General features: G+C 36.9%; 3 protein-coding genes and 1 pseudogene across 5 annotated transcripts; 2 read left to right on the forward strand and 2 right to left on the reverse strand.

Moving 5' to 3' along the window:
- Window positions 1-27: 27 nt before the first annotated feature.
- On the reverse strand, window positions 28-8,653 carry LOC116287334 (4-hydroxybenzoate polyprenyltransferase, mitochondrial). 3 transcript variants are annotated; one of them, XM_031694004.2, is made up of 6 exons: window positions 8,532-8,653; window positions 2,737-2,858; window positions 2,576-2,661; window positions 2,082-2,215; window positions 1,519-1,707; window positions 28-1,425 (listed from the first exon to the last, which is right to left on the reverse strand). In XM_031694004.2, exons 1-6 carry the CDS (start codon window positions 8,550-8,552, stop codon window positions 1,261-1,263), a joined length of 717 nt encoding a protein of 238 aa, XP_031549864.2. In that variant the 5' UTR covers window positions 8,553-8,653; the 3' UTR covers window positions 28-1,260. The 3 variants fall into 3 exon arrangements, with proteins under 3 accessions (XP_031549864.2, XP_031549862.2, XP_031549861.2); XM_031694002.2 differs by lacking the exon at window positions 8,532-8,653 and adding an exon at window positions 5,516-5,704; XM_031694001.2 differs by lacking the exon at window positions 8,532-8,653 and adding an exon at window positions 3,876-4,608.
- On the forward strand, window positions 4,586-12,697 carry LOC116287333 (uncharacterized). Its single transcript, XM_031694000.2, has 13 exons — window positions 4,586-4,918; window positions 5,043-5,287; window positions 6,011-6,084; window positions 6,581-6,650; window positions 7,030-7,208; window positions 7,554-7,622; window positions 7,707-7,843; window positions 8,089-8,159; window positions 8,560-8,618; window positions 8,901-8,997; window positions 9,427-9,540; window positions 10,702-10,761; window positions 11,833-12,697. The coding sequence occupies exons 1-13, from the start codon at window positions 4,814-4,816 to the stop codon at window positions 12,008-12,010; spliced, it is 1,458 nt and encodes a 485-aa protein (XP_031549860.2). The 5' UTR covers window positions 4,586-4,813; the 3' UTR covers window positions 12,011-12,697.
- Window positions 12,698-14,656: 1,959 nt separating this feature from the next.
- On the forward strand, window positions 14,657-17,097 carry LOC148906044 (uncharacterized). Its single transcript, XM_089039237.1, has 2 exons — window positions 14,657-15,110; window positions 15,434-17,097. Exons 1-2 carry the CDS (start codon window positions 14,896-14,898, stop codon window positions 15,849-15,851), a joined length of 633 nt encoding a protein of 210 aa, XP_088895363.1. The 5' UTR covers window positions 14,657-14,895; the 3' UTR covers window positions 15,852-17,097.
- On the reverse strand, window positions 16,675-20,104 carry LOC148906045 (uncharacterized; annotated as a pseudogene).
- Between the last annotated feature and the right edge of the window lie 244 nt (window positions 20,105-20,348).

The raw sequence follows: 20,348 nt of genomic DNA on the forward strand, positions 1-20,348 counted from the left end.
TTTACATTTTTTATTGCAACAGATAAACAAAGAAATGATACTCTAGGGAATGACATGTGGTCTGAAATGGGTAAAACATTATGATCAAGCTTGAGGTCTATAGAACCCTTGCACTAAATCCCAACCTAGGATCATAAAACAATAAACAATATTAACACAATTCTCAAGAGATGGGAATTCTTTTGTTTTTACCAATTGATTGTAATTTAGTGCAAGAAATTTATAATAGAGTGCATACCATTGAAAAAACTGAAAAACTTTATGAAAAATTGCATAAATTTGAACAAATTAAGAAGGTTTAGTGGAATGTAGACCTTCAAAACTTTGCACCAATTCATACAATTTTGTAAGTTACCTTTTTCACAGATATATGGACGTATGCACTCTATTAACAGTGAGACTCACAAGTCATTGCACCACACTACTAAAATTAATTATACTCTTCACCAAATATAACTTATTTTTGAATTAATTCTAGCAGCAATTAATAATTGTACTGTACAAAAAACCTTTGATACTCTTATTATATAACAATATACTATATTATTAATACATATTTGTCTAGCTAATACTATTTACTTTGTGATTTTCATGTTATTAGAATAGAAGTGGATAGCCAATGTTTGCAGATATTTCACTAATAATTATTATCAATTTGTCATTATTATATTTCAATAAAATCTGCTTAAAATAATTACATCTTGGAAAATGAGAATATTTTCATAAATCATTTTATATTATGTGTTTCCTTTCAATTGACGCAATTTTATAGTACATTTTTTTCTAGCAGCTGAGTACTACCGATCAATCAACCCTGGTTAAGTGGTCAATCAAGTGATATAGAGTGATCATCATTGACAACAGTCAATCTTATATTGCCCAGTCAAACATATCAGGCTTTTGTCGAATGGCACTTAGCTTACAATCTCATAACTCCTAGAGTACCTCTACTTTCAAAACTTAGTAGCACCAGTGACTTCAAACATAATATCCAAAGACTAAAATCTACGAGGGCTGGGGAGGGTTTATTGTGTAGTTCTAGAAAAGATCCATACCTCCCCTTGAAGGGGGATTGGTATTTCTGAGGGCTAGGGAGGATTTGACTGATTAAGTTTCTGGATAAAAGAGCTCAAACATGAATTCCCTTTTACTGAGGTGAGGTACAAGACAGTATAGTCAATCCAAAACATTACTGTATACAAGTTGATTAAATCATTATTTAATGTATGCAAAGTGTTTAATGCGATCTACAATAATTTCTTATGCCATAACTTTTTCATGTTCGTTATTTTCCTGTGAATTATCTTTAGTTGCTTCCAACACTACTCCAGACATGATTGCTCCGAAAGTCAACATGCCTAACCATTTGTTTGTCTTGAACTTCTCAAGGCAGTCTTGTGGTTTGTTGAGGTCCACTGCAATAATCTAAAAATGAATTTGCATGATGTATCAATCCTCTATCCATCACTTCCCTCCCTGTAGGAAACTGAGAACATTTCTCCCCACGTCCTCCCTCACCTGCCATGCCAAGTGAGCAGCAGTCAGTCCAACTCCTGCAAAATATGGCCATGACTGATGACCAGTTATTCCAGCAAGCATTAGGTTAGCCACCATACCAGCACTAAATGCAGACAACCAGAGTTTGGTTTGGTTACCAAAGAGAATAGCAGTCGATTTGATACCAATTTTAATGTCATCACTCTTATCCTGAATGAGAGAAAGTAAAAATATTCATCATCTATAAGGTTCAATATCTACGGGTGGCGTAGTGGTCAGAGTGCTCGCCTCTCATCAATTTGGTGTTGTGTGTGAGCAGAGTTTCTAGTTTGTACTCTCTTGTGCTTTGAGGGTTTTTTCTCCGGGTTCTCTGGTTTTCCTCCCTCCTCAAAAACCAACTCCTAAATTCCAATTCGATCACAGAACGAGGGCCACAGGTTTGTTAGCCTCTGTCTATTAAGTGCTACCCTCATGGAAAAAAAGGATGGTTTTAATGTTACTAACAAAGTTGGCAAATGGTAATGTTCATCTCAGTGGATATAAGACTTTGATTAAGGGCAGAGTTTAAGGTAAGAATGCCTGACCTGATGAGCGTAGATTGTGTCATACATCATGGTCCAAAAGAACCCTGCCATGTACAGCGGCAAGCAAACAGACCAATCACAGCTACCTTTCACTGCAGACCAGCCGACAAGAATGCCCCAATTCATAGTTAACCCTAAAAAAAATCATTTCAACTGGAAAATTACTTTGTATTATTAGCAGTGTACAGTCACATGTACTACTGGTAATTGTTTATAGTTTTTTGATCAAGGGTGACATCTCTGTGTACTCGCCTTGCCCCTCGCACCTCTGGGGTGTCGGGTTGAATACATGTACCTGGACTCAGTATCACATGTGAGTAGAGTCCCTTGGTCTCCCTTGATTCAAGGTTTTTCTCTGAGTTCTGACTGACAGTAGGTTTTTCCAACTTCCAAGAAACCCATTACCCTAAATTCTAATTTGATCTGTTTACAAATTAACCAAGCCCTGACTTTGAACAGCCTATAGTGGTTAGAACAATATGTTAAGTACTTACCTAAAACAATTTGTGGCCAGTGAGTGATTCTTTTCATCAGTGGGTACGTCACAACCAAGCCCATTGAACTAGCTCCTAAAATGATGCTAGAATTTATCAACAAAAAATTAATTGATAAAATGATGTTGCATCTTGCATCTTTTTAAGCATAACATACCAACCTGTAGGTGTTCAGGGATAGAAGGATCGCAAGACTACAGCTCAGCTGAGCACCAAGGAACACTAAGGCTTGAAAATGACTGATCGCACCTGATGCTAGTGGTCGTGTGATTGTCCTGGCAACCTAGAACAAAATGTTAATGATAAAGACAGCAATAGTACCCAAGGGAATGACACATAAATAAATAAAATAAATAATAGATAAAAGGTCATGAAAACTCAGGGATACCATTTCCTTGTTTTTATAAAAATTGTTGAAAACATTAATATTGGTAAAGACAGCAATAATGCTCTAGAGAATGACTGGTTTTCTAAAATGAACAGGGCTTGCACCCAAATTGCAATGATCTTTTACCTTGTTTTTAATCATTTTTACACAGGGTGGGGTATGACTTTATTGTGTAAATGGGCCTTTCATTTTCCATGTTTCACATCTAGTAGAGGCTTTGCACCATTATGTGATGGAAGCCATGACAGGAGGTAGGAAAAAATGGTATCTGGTCTAACCTCTATACATGAGAGAGAGAATTCAGTTTCCCAGGGGAATAAGACTCTGCTGTTGTGCCTCCTGTCATGGCTGCCATCACATGATGGTGCAATAGACCTCTTTGGCTCTGACGTAATGTTTTCCCACTACAGACCACATTTCATTCCATAGAGTATCATTTCTTTGTTTAAGGTTTGCGCTCGGTTGCACATGAGAAGACACATGAATATGATACAGCTCAAACAAAGAATCTTATTCTCAAGGGAATGACACGTGGTCTGAAATGGGAAAACATTACCCCAAGCTGAAGAGGTCTATTAGCCTCTATTGGATACGTATCTATATACACTTATTTCAATAAAGTTAGTCACCTGAAAAGCTACAAAGCTGAGACCAACAAGGATTATGGGTAGTTATATTTTACATGTTTCAACCGCTTTGATAACTGTTGATGGATTTTAGATCTTTTACCAGTTACAGTCTCACCTCTTCTGAGCATCCTCAAGCTGCAAATTGTATCAAAAGCTTTACTTGTTTGATATTAAAAGCTTCCCATGATCCTCAGTGATCTCAGCCTTCTAGGTTTTTTGGTGACTAACTTTATTGAAACAAGTGTATACTCTGATGTGTCTATAATAACATGCATATATCAACCTTTTTATCAAAATCAGAGTCCCACATATCATTAATAGTACAACCAGCTCCTCTCATCACTAGAGCACCAACACCAAACAGAGCCAGTAACTTCACATCAACCATACACCCAGGGTCAGTTGCCATGGTGATACCCCAGGTGCACGGAAGATAAAGTAGCCATGTGCCTATTGGTTTATCAAATCGGATAAGTCTCATATATGGCTGTATACGTTCTGGGCATGCATTAACTATAGATGCGGCGCTAAAATGCCTGTTCGATGTTGTGGTCTTGGAGTGAATTTTGTCTAAGATATTCTTCTTCATGAATGGCGTTGACAAACGTTGCATTGAACCAACACGTCTAATTTTTTCCCTATTTCCATCATCATAATACCCTAAAGTTCGAGTAAGACAAATGATCGCAGAACTAGTTTTGTAGAGGTGTGGAATTCCAATACCATTCTTAGATTGTACGCAGAATGAACCTTGATCCAAGTTCATGAACCGAGTTGATTTTTTAGGGATTTTTCTGCAGAGAAAACTACAATCCTGTAGAAGAGTAGATGTTAATATCTTCGCGATCCCTGTCCTCAAAGGAACCATGCTCTTATTCAGTCAGATAACTATAAACACATTTTTAAAGTATTGTTTATAAACAAGAAATGAAATGTACAAAGTGACTGTCAATTCGAACGTTTATAACCAGGCCTCAGGACATGTCGCCTGGTCACTTAGCATGGTTCAAGAGGCGCGAGTTTTCAAATTGGAATCTTTTGTTTTCTTTCTTCATCCAAACTTTTTACTCAATTTTCATCCCTAAATAGCGAAATTCAAGAGCCAGGAAGCTATAAGTATATGCTTTAGTTCTTAATATGGCCTGCAGAGAGGCTATTGGTTTCCACGATGGCAAGAATTGAACAAAACAAGTCGTTCAACTGCTTCATCGAAAGATAACAATGGCTGGAAAATCTGAAAACAAAGATAATTTGGCGACTAAACTTTGGGAAGTTGGTTCCACTTTAGGCTGGTTCGAGAGATCAGTGGATGATTTAATTGCAAAGGTAGGCTTCATACATAAATGTGGCTGCTTTTGACGCTATTAAACTCGCCCGGGCTATTAAATGACTATATCGGTGACTATTTATAAAGTGATATAGAGATGGTAATTTTTGTTTATTTTCTTAGATAAGTAAAGAGATAAATGACCTCAAATTAGACGATTCAAATAAGGGATTGAAGAAAGAATGTAAAGTTTCTCCTAAACAAATCATCATCATTGATGATAATGATGATGGTGATGACAGTAAAGTTTCCAAATCCTTTGGTAAACAATTTAACAACAACAAGACAGTAGAGACAGTAGTAGAGGGTATCAGATTACCCAAGACAAAACCTGATGATGACAGCCCTTTCCTTCTTCCACATAAGAGGTACTGCATCGTGATGCTGTCACTTGCTTTTGCTAAATACATATAACTTACAGTATAAGTCGATATACTGATGGGTGTCTGTCTCTGCATGTCCACACTCTTTCCTTTCTTCTGTTTTCCCCTCTCCTTTCCTTTCCTCTTATCCTAGTATTTCCTTTTATCTGCTCTCTTCTTTTCTTCTCTACTTTCCTCCCTTTTCCTTTCCTTTGCTAACATTACGTGTTTCACCTTTCTGAGTCCAATGGGTCGGGTCACTGGTTCGAGCCCTGCAAGACACATGTGAATTGAGTTTGTTTGATGTGTTGTTCTCTCCTATGCTACGAGGGTTTTCTCTGGGTTCTCCGGTTTCCTCCCTCTGTAAAAATCAACATGTGAGTTGAGCGTTGTGTTCATAGAATATTGAATGAAGTGGTAGTGCACACGAGCCAAAAGTGTCCCCAATATTAGTGCAAAAGCGCTAGAACAACTACACACTTAAATAAATATATTTATTAATTATTATTTTCATTTATTATTCCTCTCCTTTCATCTCATTCCTCTTGTCCTCTCTCCTCCTTCCCACCACTTTTAACTACATTTCCCTTCCCTTTTTACTTTCATCCACTCCCATTCCTTCCCTTCTGATTTCCTCTTGGGATGGAAGGGAAATTTAAAAGGTTTCATGCAGACTAACTATCAAATCATAGCTTTAAATTCTTGTCATGGTATAAAATATCTTTTTAGTCTTAGAGAAAGAGTCCTCAAGAGATACAATCCAGAACACAGCACAGGAAGTGATTCAGATGATCTGGATTCTTGTAAGTTATGAAAGTGATACTCCATCCAGTTGTACTAAGGTTTTGTGCACAAAAGGGTAATGCCAAACCTGCTTGTTTGATGATGGTGATGATGATACATGATGATGATACATGATGACGATACAAGATGATGATACATGATGATGGTACATGATGATGGTACATGATGATGATACATGATGATGATACATGATGATGATACATGATGGTGATACATGATGATGATACATGATGATGATACATGATGATGATGCATGATGGTGATACATGATGATGATACATGATGATGATGATACATGATGATGATACTGTAGTTATTATTATTATTATGTGATGATGGTACATGATAATACAAATTGATGATGACACATGATGATACAATTATTATTATGATGATGGCAAATGATAATATATCTTTTTGTAATCAATCATACAACACAGAAGAATAAAAATGGCAATTTAATGATATGAGAAATATTCCAATTAATCTCTCTAGTTTTAGTCAAAGTGAGGACACCTAAACCTCCACGATGGAGTGACTCTCCACAGGACAGTATTCAATCAGGGTTAGTAGTACAAGGAATAAAACTTATTGGATGTGCAAAAAATCACCAAAACCCTATTTCTTCCCTAAGTCCACCCCCTCCACATTTGCAAAGCTGAAAATTCTAGCTAATATAAATTTGGCAGGTTTATCAAAGTCGATAGTAAACATCAATTGGGTCAAAAACTTAAAAAGGTGTAATAAATGTGAAGATCTCATTCAACCTCTTTGATTGTAGGCTAAAATGTTAGTCATGTAGTTATGAAGCAATCAAATAATGAGCTTAAACATTAGCCTCTGGCTGAAGAGACTTGGCAACGACTCACAGCCATAAAATAAAAGATTTATCTAATATTTCATTTGATACAAGATTCCTAACTAATTGTGATTTCATTATTCAGGGACGGCCCAAGAAAACCAGATGATCTTGATGATTTTATCGTCCAAGACGACTTTGTCCTGGAAGAAGAGGAAAATGAATATGATGAAGTATTTCAAGTGGAAGATGACAGTGACGAAGAAAAAGAAAACCTAGAAGAGAATTTTGTTACTCCATTGCATCCACCATCAAGGATCTCTGGTAAATATATATATTATATTTACATGTGTTTATATTCAATTTGATGGCTGCAAAGGGTTCTGAAGCCAAAGAGGTTTCATGCGATGACAATGGTAGAAATATTGGATGGCAGAAACAATACAATCGTTTTGTATGTGAGAAAAAAATTGTTTCCCAAGAGTAAAAGGATTCTATTTTGACTTCCATATAATGACCATCTAACATGGTTGTTGGCACATGTTCATGCAAAGCCTCTATGGCGATAGATTCATTTGACACCTTTTCCCTTATTTCCATGACTTCAAAGGCAGTTACAGGGTTACAGTTAGCTTTCAATAAATGCCTATTTGTCTCTTTTGTCTGTAGGAAAAACATTTGGTCATTCATGGAAAACACCCGTTAGTGCCAGGAAAACCCAGCCACGCCCTGCCACAGGTAACCCACCACAATATTAATATTGAGACCCTGAAGTCATATACTATAAAGAAATTTGATTGAAAGATTTGTTTGTGTTTTCAGACAACACAAAGAGACCTAACAGTGCTCTAGAATCAATCATCACACCTTACTCTACACACAAAGAATTTAAGAAGAATAAAGACTCTCTTGTCAAGGAACTTTTTCAGCTGTACAATGCTACAGTCTTTGAAAATAAGGTATTTCACTGTGAATAATAGAAACCAATACTTTTAAAATTGAAAGAGGATATCTTTGTAGTTGACAAACAAATAGATATATACTCTTGAGATGAAGGACACACATTTTAGTAGTTGGAAAGGTGTTGCTCTGGGTTGTAGAGGCACTTTCACTCCAGTACTAATACACCTTTCCGAAACTTCCGAAACTGGTCCCAGGGTATAAGTTAACAAAACTTTCATTTCGATTGTTATATTGATTACAGCTGCCTTCTGATTTTGGCATCACATGGAACAACAAGATGAGAAGCACTGCAGGGTTTTGTTATTATGGAAGGTAATGGGTCATTATCAGGTATCATCATCATCATGTATCATCATCGTGTATCATCATCATGTATCATCATGTATCATCATCATGTATCATCATCATGTATCATCATCATGTATCATCATCTTGTATCACCATCATGTATCATCATTATGTATCATCATCAGTATCATCATCATCATGTATCATCATCATGTATCATCATCATGTATCATCATCATGTATCATCATCATGTATCATCATCATGTATCATCATCATGTATCATCATCATGTATCATCATGTATTATCATCATGTATTATCATCATGTATCATCATCATGTATCATCATCATGCATCATCATCATATTGCCCAGCCCTAATCCAAAATTCCTTACCAGAGCCTGATTCTTTTCCATATTCCAGGAAAAATGGTGTCTCAACTGCCAGGATAGAACTGGCTGACAAAGTCATTGATTCTGCAGGTAAGATTGTTATATTTTCTTGTATATCCATCTTTACTTGGGTGATTCTTCACTTCGCTGTGTTGATAAAAGCTAAGGCAGCCCATAAAAAGGTGTGCTCTTCTGTCCTCTGGGTCATTTTTTAATTTCATTTGTTTCAATTTTTTATTTCGTTTTCATTCTGATTCTTCATCAATGTGGGTTTCCTATGGTAAAATAAACGAGTTATTACCCCACTTATCCCACAACACTGATGAATAAATATTTATTAATATCAATTTTTGATATCTGTTAACACTTCAGATCGATTGCGTGACACTTTGATCCATGAGATGTGTCACGCTGCTACCTGGTTGATCAATGGAGTTCGAGCCGGTCACGGTCCCATGTGGAAAAACTGGTGAGAAAAATGACTGGCATTACATAAAAGACTACGCTACATACCTACAACATGTGCCTACCATAAATGTCAATCAATGCCATTATTGTGACAAAGCTTTGTCTATAGGCTGAACTTTGATTACGTTTTTTACTCATTAGCATAAAAAAGTTCAAGCTACGAGCAAACCGACTCCAGAAATCGAAAGAGAATGTCTTATTTAGTAACTACTGAAAATTTGAGAGTAATATGTTCAGTATTTTGGGAGTAAACTGTTTTTGAAAGCGGTATGATTTACAAATAAATGTATGGTCATGTGGCAAGACTTGCTTGTGTGGTAAGATCGGCCTATTTGCCCCCTGGATGACCAAAAATGCATAAACTCCTTTCATTTATTTATCTATTCATGTATTCGTTCTTACAAACATTTCTCCCTCCCTACCCCCCTAGGGCAAGAAGAGCAAACTTCATCCATAAGGATCTGCCTCCAATCAGCCGTTGCCATAGCTACAAGATCAATGCCAAGTATACCTACCATTGTACCAATGAATTCTGCTCCAACTCGTAAGTCGGCAGTGCATAATGTCTTGGGTCTCAAACCACCTCCCCTCCTTTCCCCCCTCCCTTCCCCCCTCCCTTCCCCCTTACCACTCCACCTTAGACATCAACTCACTAATCACTGTTTCGAAACCTTTTTACCTCGGGCGCAATGTTATCCTATTTCAGACTACGTGTCATTCCCTAGAGTACATCATTTCTTTGTTTAACGGTTGCACATGAAAAGACACATGATTGTGGATAAAACTTAAGCAGAATCTTTTTTTCAAGGGAAATGTGAAAACATTACAGCTGTACACCAAGATAAATGTATCTATTTACTTAATATAAGAGCCTCGGATTAAATTCGCAATTTAATAATAACTTTAGTGAAGGGCCGATATCTTATTAGAAAAGTCATCAGAGATCACGAGATGGTTGAAAATTAAGTGGCCATAAAACGCGCCACACATCACGCCATGTCGTCTACTCTAAAACAGAAAGAAGGCCAGTGTAATGACTAAGATACCCTTGGGTGATAAACTATGAACAGCTGAGGCTGACATCACTGTCACGAGAGAGACCACAGGCCATCTTTCCGGTCGGGTGCGTGACATTCCACACATACAAAATGAAGAATTTCAATATCATTTAAGCACTAAATATCAAGGAATAGAAATGTTTGTTAGATAAAATGATCAAGGGGATTGAAAATTCGTTTTCCAGTGCCGTACTGTAGCTGTTGTCTCTTGATTGCCCACTGATGCGAACCTGTTCCGTTTGAAGGCAAACGTCATTTGGATCATACATGATAATGCATTATGACCTGATGACCGGCACGAACTGCTTGGGGAAAAACAATTAATTTTCAATAGGCTTCGATGTAAATGAATTTATTAAAAAGCCACTAGAAGTGCTGTGCTTTTTCTTTGAAGTTTTTCTATATGAAAATTAAAATGCTAATGATAAATAAAAGTAAAAAGAGAATGGTGATGTGGTCTTGAATGTGACGTCATTGCCTCATCGAAAATTGCTGTTTTATATATTTTAACGTGAATCAAAAACTAGCCAAAACAAAGCCAAAAGGTTGTTGGAATAAGATTATCAACTTTGATTCTAGCTTTGTACAATTACTATTGTTTGATTCAGTTATGATTTTTAATGAAGTTTTTGTCATGTTTTTCTTAGAATTGGTCGACATTCCAAGTCACTTGATCTCGAGAAGTACAGATGTGCATACTGTCACAGGTAAGATTTAAAGATTAAAGGGTAGTTCGCATCATGTATCATTATGTATCATCATCATGTATCATCATCATGTATCATCATCTTCATGTATCATCATCATGTATCATCATCATGTATCATCATGTATCATCATCATGTATCATCATCATGTCATCATCATGTATCATCATCATGTATCATCATCATGTATCATCATCATGTATCATCTTCATGTATCATCATCATGTATCATCATCATGTATCATCATCATGTATCATCATCATGTATCATCATCATGTATCATCATCATGTATCATCATCATGTATCATCATCATGTATCATCATCATGTATCATCATGTATCATCATCATGTATCATCATGTATCATCACGTATCATCATCATGTATCATCATCATGTATCATCATCATGTATCATCATCATGTATCATCATCATGTATCATCACCATGTATCATCACTGTTATCGTGTATCATAATCACCATGTATCATCATCATGTATCATCACCATTATCATGTATGATTAGCAATTATTAGTGAATATCGGGGAATATTTACCGAGACGCGAGTCTTCGAGCGGCGAGGTAAATATTCTCGATATTCACTGAGCCTGAGGCGAATAATTGTTTTAGCATTATACCAACTTGTGTAACAGAAGTAACTTATTTTTATATACAACAATTCAATGAGAACAAACAAACAGAAACTTTTAGTTTGCGTGAATTTGTCACGCAAAACTTTTAGCAAAACTTTTAGCGAAAACTTTAGGCCATACTTGGTTGCCTTTTTAGTATTGATAGGAATGGCATTTACTTTCATTTTTTTCAATTACTTCATCGAAAATTGTAGCAAAACGATTGCTGGCAGATGCCATTTTGTTGCCAACTCAATATTCCGAGATTCAAAGGTAAATATCGTACAATATTCACCTTCAATTAACCAGTGAGCGCGCACGTTCTTAGGAAGTACATAAGTTGGTATATGTTAATCATTATTAGCAGCAACAACAAGTCGAATCACCACAAAAGTTCTCGTCATAAAATATTTCTTCTTTTTTCAATCTTTACTCAGTCGCTTCGAGCTCCAGCCCCAGCTAAAGAAAGATGGCACTCCCCAGTCAGCAAGAACACCTAACAGATTTGCCCAGTTCGTCAAAGACAATTACGGCAAAGTAAAGAAAACTGGCATGGCGCACAAAGAGGTCATGAGGGAATTAAGTAGCCAGTTTAGTTTAATGAGCACCAAATAACAACCAATTTCTCATCGCTAGAAAATGTACTTTTTTCGTTGAAAAAAGATCGGGCAAGTTTTAGTCAGTACTTGCGTCAAGTCGATAACTTCATGATCGTCACTAATATTTCCTGATAAAAGAATTTTTGAATGGAAAAGGTTCGCCCTCTTCTGACGTTGAAACCACCCTACTTCGACACTTGAGTATAATCCTATCTCCACTTCAAATTGGGCCATTGGCGATCTGGTGAGCAAAGTGAATTGTATGATTAGAATTATGGAATAAGTTATTAGATATATGTTGTGATATATGAGGATTAAGAAGAAAATCTTTATTAAGAAGGAACAAATGGAATGCAATGTGTATATTGAGGCATTATGGGAAGGAGGGGGTGTTTACTTAATATCTAATATTTATTATTCTTTATGCATACAGTGATTTTTATGAAAGCAGAAAATGTTTTACCAAGTGGCTAAATCATATTCACATACTAATGGCAAACCGTCGTATTGCATTGCACCATCACGCGATGGCAGCCATGACAGGAGGCAGGAACAATTGAATCTTGTCGAATCTGGTTTACATAAGAAAGAATTCAGTTTTGCAGGGGTAAAATACTATTGTTGTGCCTCCCGTCATGGCTGCCATTATGTGATGGTGCAAAGCCATTCTACATGTTTCCTAATTATACAATAAAGACACAATAAAGACTATTTCAAAATAGGAAATGTATATATTATTTATGCAACTATCCAACTGTACTGCGTTTTCGGGTCTGTAAAAAACGTCCCATGTTTATGAGAACATAAATCAGTCCTTATTTTAAGATGATAAAGCGAGAGCCACATGGTGTAGAAGGAGTTTCCAAACAAACACTGCTACGTAATTTTGATGAAGTAACACATCACAAGCGCATATCTTCCCAAGCGTCGTAGTCTTGCGTTCACACTTAAAATGAACAAAAACGCATAAATTTGAAAAGATCTTTTCCTTGCGTGCAGATTTTTGAAAAAATGAATTTTAATCTCTGTAATATACACTGTAACGATGACGGCAGTGAGGATGAGAATTGTTTGCGCATGCGTTAGTATATTCGCATGTATCCCACATCGAAAGGCGCTCTCAGTTATTGCAAACGTTTGCAAGTTCTTAAAATCATTAAAATTTAATCATTATACTGTACTCTGAAGATGACTTCCGCTCAGGTAGTCGAAAGGTCAGTCACATCAAACATTCTTTCTCATGACTACATCCACCGGATGATCATAATACTTCGATCAACAAACTATGAAAAGATTTTAAGACGTAGAAATTTCACGGTGCGCATGGTATTTCATATTGGTTATGAATATTTGCTGTTTTTGATGTGACAGCCATCAAGAAGAAAGAATACGTTTTTATCTTCTCAATTAATTATTCAAAAACAAGTGAAAAAGAAATATGTTTGATTGACGCATTTGATTTTTATTTAGCTTTAGCTTACGTCTTGGCCACACAGTCTCCCATGTGACTGAAGCATTGGGATTAAACATTTTTCCTCTGATCTACATTTTTTTCATGTAAGTGAGTGGCATCCTATCCAGTATACGTCAAATAAAGCAGTAATTTGTACGATATCATGGGAACTGTACCGGGAAATGTTCACATCGTTCGATGTAATTGCGCACCATCGTCCTTTCATAGATGCGCGCTGTCGAATGTAGTTATTGCTGTTAAATATTCTACTTCTCTTTACTAGCATTCCAGTGATATTAGAGTATTAAGATGCGCGCTGGTTAACAGTATGGGATACAGAAGACCGCGCGTCCCACATTGAACAGCTTGGAATTAGTCATATTATAGTTGTCGTTCTAATTCCCTTGGGATTTGAAATATTTGTAAAAAACTGGACGTTTCACGTTTTCAAAATGCAAATGAGCATCAATTGCGCTCGAGCACGAGTAAAGAAAGGCAAAGTAAAAGTGGATCCCACATGAGCTGTTAGGTTGGTATTATACTGGTAGTTGAATCGGAAGCTTTCATGGCAGGTAGGAGGCGATGCGGAGGATCCTATATGGGTTTTCCGCTTCTCAAAGATACGAATTCAAGAAGTTTGCTTGGTATTCAAAATGTGCTTCCATTACATGTCCGGTCCAGAAAGTGAGCGGAGAGTGTTAGTGTGGTAAAGGCGGGTTTTGTAGAATATTGTAAAGGCTTGTACATGCGTAAATTGCGGTTTTATACAATTGTTGTACATCCCACATGGACAGTTGTGATTAAAAGATAGAGAAGAGAGGCATCTCCATGAGGAGGCAGGAGATGGACAATGGAGGCAGGGAAATTTGAGACAAAATTCGACTTCTAATCAAAGACATTCTAGAGTGTCTTCTATAAAACTTGAACACTTAGTATATATCTAAGATTCTTAATTAGTCTCTTAAAGGGTCGGATCAAAGGTACCCCCTTTGAAAGAATAAAAAATAAAAAGTATTTTTTCTTTAAAAAAATAAAGAGTTAAGAATAAAAAAATAAAAATGAGAAAATAAAAATCAAAAATCGTGTTAGGGTTAGGGTTAGTGTTTTGAGCGTTAGGGTTAGGGTTAGGGTTAACGTTAAAGGACAACTGACCCTCCAAAATGACCCATTTTTAAGAGGAACTACATCATTTGAGAAGTCCAAAAATCCAGTTTTTAAAGGGGATAGAGCATCCATTTTTCTAAAACAATTTTTTGAAAACATCGCATATATCGCTCTGGTGGCCGCCATCTTGCGCTTTTATCGCGGGCTCAGAAAAATAGCGTAATGACGTCACAACGTCACAAGAGTTCAAGCTTCCAGTTGTTTGCCTGACTTCTTCCTCAGTTTCTTATACTTTTTACTCAATATTTTGCGAAAAAATACAACTTGGTCATCAAATTAAAGGCATGTCAGAATCTAATTCTTCTTCCGAAGGCTCGGACAGCTCGGGAGACGATTTCGCTCAAGAATTTTTCGGAATGGACGACGAATTTGGTTTACGGCCATATCAGTTTGAACCAGAAATAGAAATCTCCTCAGATGAAGAGTTCAGAGAAGGATCTGACAGTGACATTATTGAAGACGATGAACAAGAGAACAATCGACTTACAAATTCAGATTGGTAAGTCGTACCTCTGTCTTATCACAAAACTGAACTACATATCCATTTTATATAAAATCGTATCTTGCCACTCGTGTTCTTGCAATCTGTTCTTTAGATATTGGTATGCATGAATCCAGTTTGCGACCAAAAGCAATACCAACTTTCACAATTTTAATTAAAAACATGTTTAAAAACATCGCTTGATAGTCAATAAGTTATATACTGCAGGATATAGATACAGGGATATAGTTGTGTCACAAGTTGTGTATGTATATTCTCACTTGGGACAATCGTTGATAATGTTCAAAGATACTAAGAATTGTTTTATTTCTGTTAAATAGGTGTACCTGTGGTAGCTGCCAAATTATGGATTCAATATCTGAATGCATTTGTTGCCAAGAAATCGAAAAAGTGGTTGCAACATGCCAGTCTGTTGTTGAAGATGGAGATGCTGATGAACCACCACCATGCATTACTCAACATCCTGGATTCTTACCTGTTTGTGCCAATAAGTATGTTCTTCGAACCGCATGGGCTCAGTACAAACAGCAGTACAGTAATGCGTATGAAGGCCCAGAGCACAAGCAGTACAGACACATTGCATATAGGCAACTAGCAAGATGGTGCTGGGGAGTTCTTGGAAAGGAAGTTCGGGTTGTTCTGCCCTCTTGTGCTGTCATGTGCATCAGAGCACACTTCCCTCCCCCTGGACTAGAGGAGGACTTTGAATTTGAAGGTTTTCACTATGCAGATGATTAGCTTGGCCTAAAGTTACATGGAGTTATTATATACATTTTATTTATTCCTTACTTCATTTCATATACACAGAGTGGATTTTTTTCTATCAGGATTTCTGAATTGATAAATTGAAAAGGAAAACATGGAAAGGCTGAGACCAAAATGTATAAGAGTAGTCATGAATTTATTTTTAGATGAAGTACATATAGAAAGTTGTTTATATAAATGTTTTCTAGGTTTTGCATATTTTATTATTTAAAAACAACTACACCTAGACAAAATATCCAGCTGAATAGAGAACCTAGTGTACAAAGCACTAGTGGACAAAATCATGAGCTAACCAAGCAAATTTTGCAGTTATACTAGACATGGATAACCAATATTTCCTGGGCACCAATTTGTCTGAAAACAAGGCTAGTCAGTATTGTTTATAAAGAATTTGCCTTGAAGTAGCATGCTATAATGGATTCAAAAATTGTGCTAAATGAAAAAAATATTCTCTTGGTGATAGAATCCCACCCCATCTTAGAATCTCGGTACTGACTAGTCTCATTGTCAGACAAATTGGCACTAGGAAATCTTGGCATCCAGGCTTGTCAGCCATTTATTGCTCATATATTTTTTTTCCAGGCAAATAGGCCCTTTGCAGCTCAGTAATCATGTGCTGATTAATTCACTGAGAGCAAATGAATGAACATCTTGATTCCCATGAGTGAAAGCGAAAGTCACTATTCAGCTGGAATTTTTTCTATACTACATTCATACTGGGAGAGACCCCATATATAATGGAGCGTAGATAGTTAAAGAAAAGACCTCTTTTAAGATTTCATTTAAAAGTCAATCGTTTCCTAAGTGGTAATGATATTTTAATACAATTTTCATCTGAACATCTAAAAACTGCAAACTTATCTACCACTTTAATCAGGTCCCCTTCACATTAATTACATATTTTGTTTATAGCAGTTTTACTTGGGTCTGTCATGTACCTTCCCATTTGTAGAAGCATTGTAATTATTACCAGTAATGAACACAACTGTTCAAAGATGAGGGGGATTGGGACGACAGGCTTACTTGACAGTTCTTTCAAAACAGCTATTCACTAGAGTACAATCACTAAAAGAGTGCCAATGATGCTTTGCATTATTTTCTACTAAATAGTGTTAATTAAAAATAGGAAATGGTTAGAATTAGCATCACTTAACACTACACATTTCAGTGTTTTTAGTCTCTACTACATTCCATTTAAATTAATTACCTAGAAAATCTTGACCGGTGTCGTTCAATCAATTCCTGTTTGTCTGGGGCAGGAACACTAGCAATGTTTCTTGGTAATTCAACCTCTTCAATTGGGTCAACCCCTGCAGCCTCCATGCCACCCTCACAAATTTCAAGTACTTTCAGTTGTAGCTCAGGGAGGAAAGCATAGCTTTTTCTTTGTAAGACTGGCTTAACAACCCAGCGCTTGTGCATCTTAGGGAAGCACTTGCGATAACGAGCTTCTCCACTCCTTGGGCCTTTTTGAACAATTGCTTGAATTCTAGCTGTATTGAAATTGTTGTCAATGGCAGCAAGTTGAGTACGAGCAACCATTCCCTTGTAAGAGAAGTGCTCTCTTTTTGAGCAATACTTCAGCATCATCGAATGATAAACTTCAAGCCCTCCTGTGTGACAAAAGTCGGTCAATCTTGCCAAGTCATTAAGTAACTTTGGTTGAAGGACAACCTCTTCTAGGGCCACATGAGCTGGTGACCCCGGCTTGATCCAGTGTGTGGTGCGCACTTGTCTGCGGGTTAGGGGAGGATGGGCACACTTTTTGAATACCTCTGCATCCTTCCAGGAATGCTTGTTCACGCAATGGTGAACAACAGATTTCCACTTCTCTCTCAAAAGTTGTACATCCCCATTACATGTAGCAGCACACCACCAAAGATGGTTTGAAATGGATTGTATCCAGGGTGCCAGCTCTTGGTTTTTCTTCAATTTTGCTTTCTTGTTCAGCTTTTTTACAATTGACTTGGAAAGATGCCACACATCATACTGGTGTTTGATGTGGCTAAAATCTTTTGCCATAGTGCTGGTGATGGATGTGTGTCTGTCAGTTGTGATACATTTTATACTGACCGTGTCTTCTATAAGTGTTCAAACACCTTAGAAACCCCTCTTTCTCCATAGCATTGGAGCTGGTTACTTCAGAGACTTGAACAATGCTGAAGGTGGCAATTTTCCCTGTGCTTGTCTCCATCATAGTATATGTGCCATATTTAGCACTATGGCCAGGACTGTCACTTTGGCCATCACCATTGAGATTTACTATGTCCTTATTTGACAGCTCTTCAATTACAGCAGCCTCCTCTCTCTTCCAAGCATCATTAACAACAGGAAATAGGTAACTTTCCTGATGTCTGTAAAAGACCCTCTCACTCAGAAATTTTAGGCCAAGACAGGATGCAAAGTTTTGAAGTCTGGTAAAAGTATTACCAGTAAATAATATTGATGAGGAAATCAACAAGTTCCCAATAGCTAAGCGATTTAACATTGGCTGTGAGTACCATGTCAAAGCATGATGTTTCATACATATAGTTGTCACAATAAGTAGGCTGCCTTGACATACAAAGTTGACATCAGCGATAGGTGCTCCACAGCTTCTACAAAACTTGAATAACTGCTGCAAACAAGAGTTAAATACCAAATATTTAGGTTCTTTGATATGGTTTTCAAGAGTTTTATTGCAGTCTTTGTTTTCTGGCTCTAATTCACTGTCCGTTGTTGAAACTGTCTCTTGCGATGAAACAATGAAACCATCATCATCGTCACTTAGTGGGAGTCCCTCTTCCTCTGAAAACAAAGACTTTTCTGACTTTTGTGGAGACACTGTTAGCATTGACTTTACTGGTGAGGGGTGATAGCTAGTACTGTAGCTGTGGTCGTGGAAGCTCACACTGAGTATTTCATCTCTACTGATGTTTGGTGAAGGGGAGGGATTGTAAACTGTTGTTGTGTCGGCATCTTTATAGTATCCAGGCTCTGTCTGAGTTGATGCAGTGGATGTTACAACATATCTACAACCAAGGCAACACTGAACACCAATCTCCTTACAAAGTGGTTCAGGAGAGAACTCTGGTGTTTCCATACTTGGTGGATCTTCACACGAGGGATTTATTGTGGCACATAGCTGCTCCACATTCTTTGAAAATACAAAAATAAACAATGTTTTCAACAATACTATAAACCATTCTTCGAGGCCTACTTTACCTTAAATAATACAAAATAAACATATTAACCAACAATGCTATAAATTATTCTTCCGTGGTCATTTATCCAAGCAAATTTGGAATATTACGGCAACATTGTTATGGTTTACGAATAAATATCAAATGTAAACTAAACACGTGCAAATAACCATTTTGAAAATTTCAAGTATCGATCAAATATTACTAGCTATACTTATGATTTTAAGCAACATTTCATCTATGAAAGCATAAATAGCTAATGATTGATGACTCGCTTCGGTATGCATTAATAAGTCTTTTTCATGAGTGATTATTTCGAAAAACAATGTAAACTATGTTATGTATAAATGACATGTTATCTCACCTCTTCGTTTTGTTTGCGTTTGAGCCGGTTCTCTGATGTAGCTCTTCTTTTAGCTGGCTTGCAAAAATTGAATACTGACGGAACAGCATCGCTCTTTAATCTCCTCTTCCTTTTTATCCCGGTTAACTGCTCCATCAGATCCACTTCAAAGCATGAATCCTCGAAGTGATCGCTGCAAACGTAGCAGTTCTTCAAAGGCGGCAGGTTCTCTCTCTTTATCCGCGCTATCCATGCCTTCTGAAGAGCTATTTTGTTAGGAATTTTGTGGTAGCTAACAGACTCAGTTTTGGAAGAATGGTTGGTGCATTCTGGCACACAACAATGGACCATCTGGATTAAGAAACTTACTCTAACTTAGACTATTAAAAGATCGACTAGCACTCGAAATATACAAACTCAACAAGTTTGGAATGCAAGCTTCACGTTGTGACGTCACGGCATTAATGCGGTAATTTATTGCGGGCTCAAATATGGCGCTCTTCTATTGCTATTTTTCGCGAATTGATTATTTCTTTTCGGCGACATAGAAGCTGTATCAGAGTTCAAAGTTGAATTTATGTGATCTATGTACGTTGTAGTTTTATATGAAAAACGGCAATTTTTGGGGTCAGTTGTCCTTTAACCCTAACCCTAACCCTAACGCTCAAAACACTAACCCTAACCCTAACACGATTTTTGACTTGGCTAAAATTATTGCTAGGGTTCTAACCCTAACTTTTGATATTTTTGAAATTAGGGTTAAGGTTGTTAGCGTTAAGGTTAACCCTAACACAAACCATAGTAAGCCAAAAGGTGTTTTGTGATAACATTGTTACTTTCTATTTTTTTAACATTTTAGATGCATATTCATTTGAGAACCTCAATATCAATAAAATAAGGAACTCAAGAACATTATCTTGGTCAATGCATTTCCACGGGTTGCGT

This window comes from Actinia tenebrosa, unplaced genomic scaffold (genome assembly GCF_029948245.1).
Source record: "Actinia tenebrosa isolate PJP-AT-01 unplaced genomic scaffold, QUT_ActTen_1.0 PGA_scaffold6__47_contigs__length_16458017, whole genome shotgun sequence".
NCBI classification, from domain to species: domain Eukaryota; kingdom Metazoa; phylum Cnidaria; class Anthozoa; order Actiniaria; family Actiniidae; genus Actinia; species Actinia tenebrosa.

Coding starts and splice junctions, on each gene's coding strand:
- LOC116287334 (XM_031694001.2), bottom strand. CDS start 4,460: ATGGTTCCTTTGAGGACAGGGATCGCGAAGATATTAACATCTACTCTT. Junction 2,662..2,736: donor CTATCCCTGAACACCTACAG/GTTGGTATGTTA, acceptor GATAAATTCTAG/CATCATTTTAGGAGCTAGTT. Junction 1,708..2,081: donor ACACAATCTACGCTCATCAG/GTCAGGCATTCT, acceptor TCTCTCATTCAG/GATAAGAGTGATGACATTAA.
- LOC116287333 (XM_031694000.2), top strand. CDS start 4,814: ATGGCTGGAAAATCTGAAAACAAAGATAATTTGGCGACTAAACTTTGG. Junction 5,288..6,010: donor TTCCTTCTTCCACATAAGAG/GTACTGCATCGT, acceptor ATATCTTTTTAG/TCTTAGAGAAAGAGTCCTCA. Junction 8,619..8,900: donor CAAAGTCATTGATTCTGCAG/GTAAGATTGTTA, acceptor TTAACACTTCAG/ATCGATTGCGTGACACTTTG.
- LOC148906044 (XM_089039237.1), top strand. CDS start 14,896: ATGTCAGAATCTAATTCTTCTTCCGAAGGCTCGGACAGCTCGGGAGAC. Junction 15,111..15,433: donor CGACTTACAAATTCAGATTG/GTAAGTCGTACC, acceptor TCTGTTAAATAG/GTGTACCTGTGGTAGCTGCC.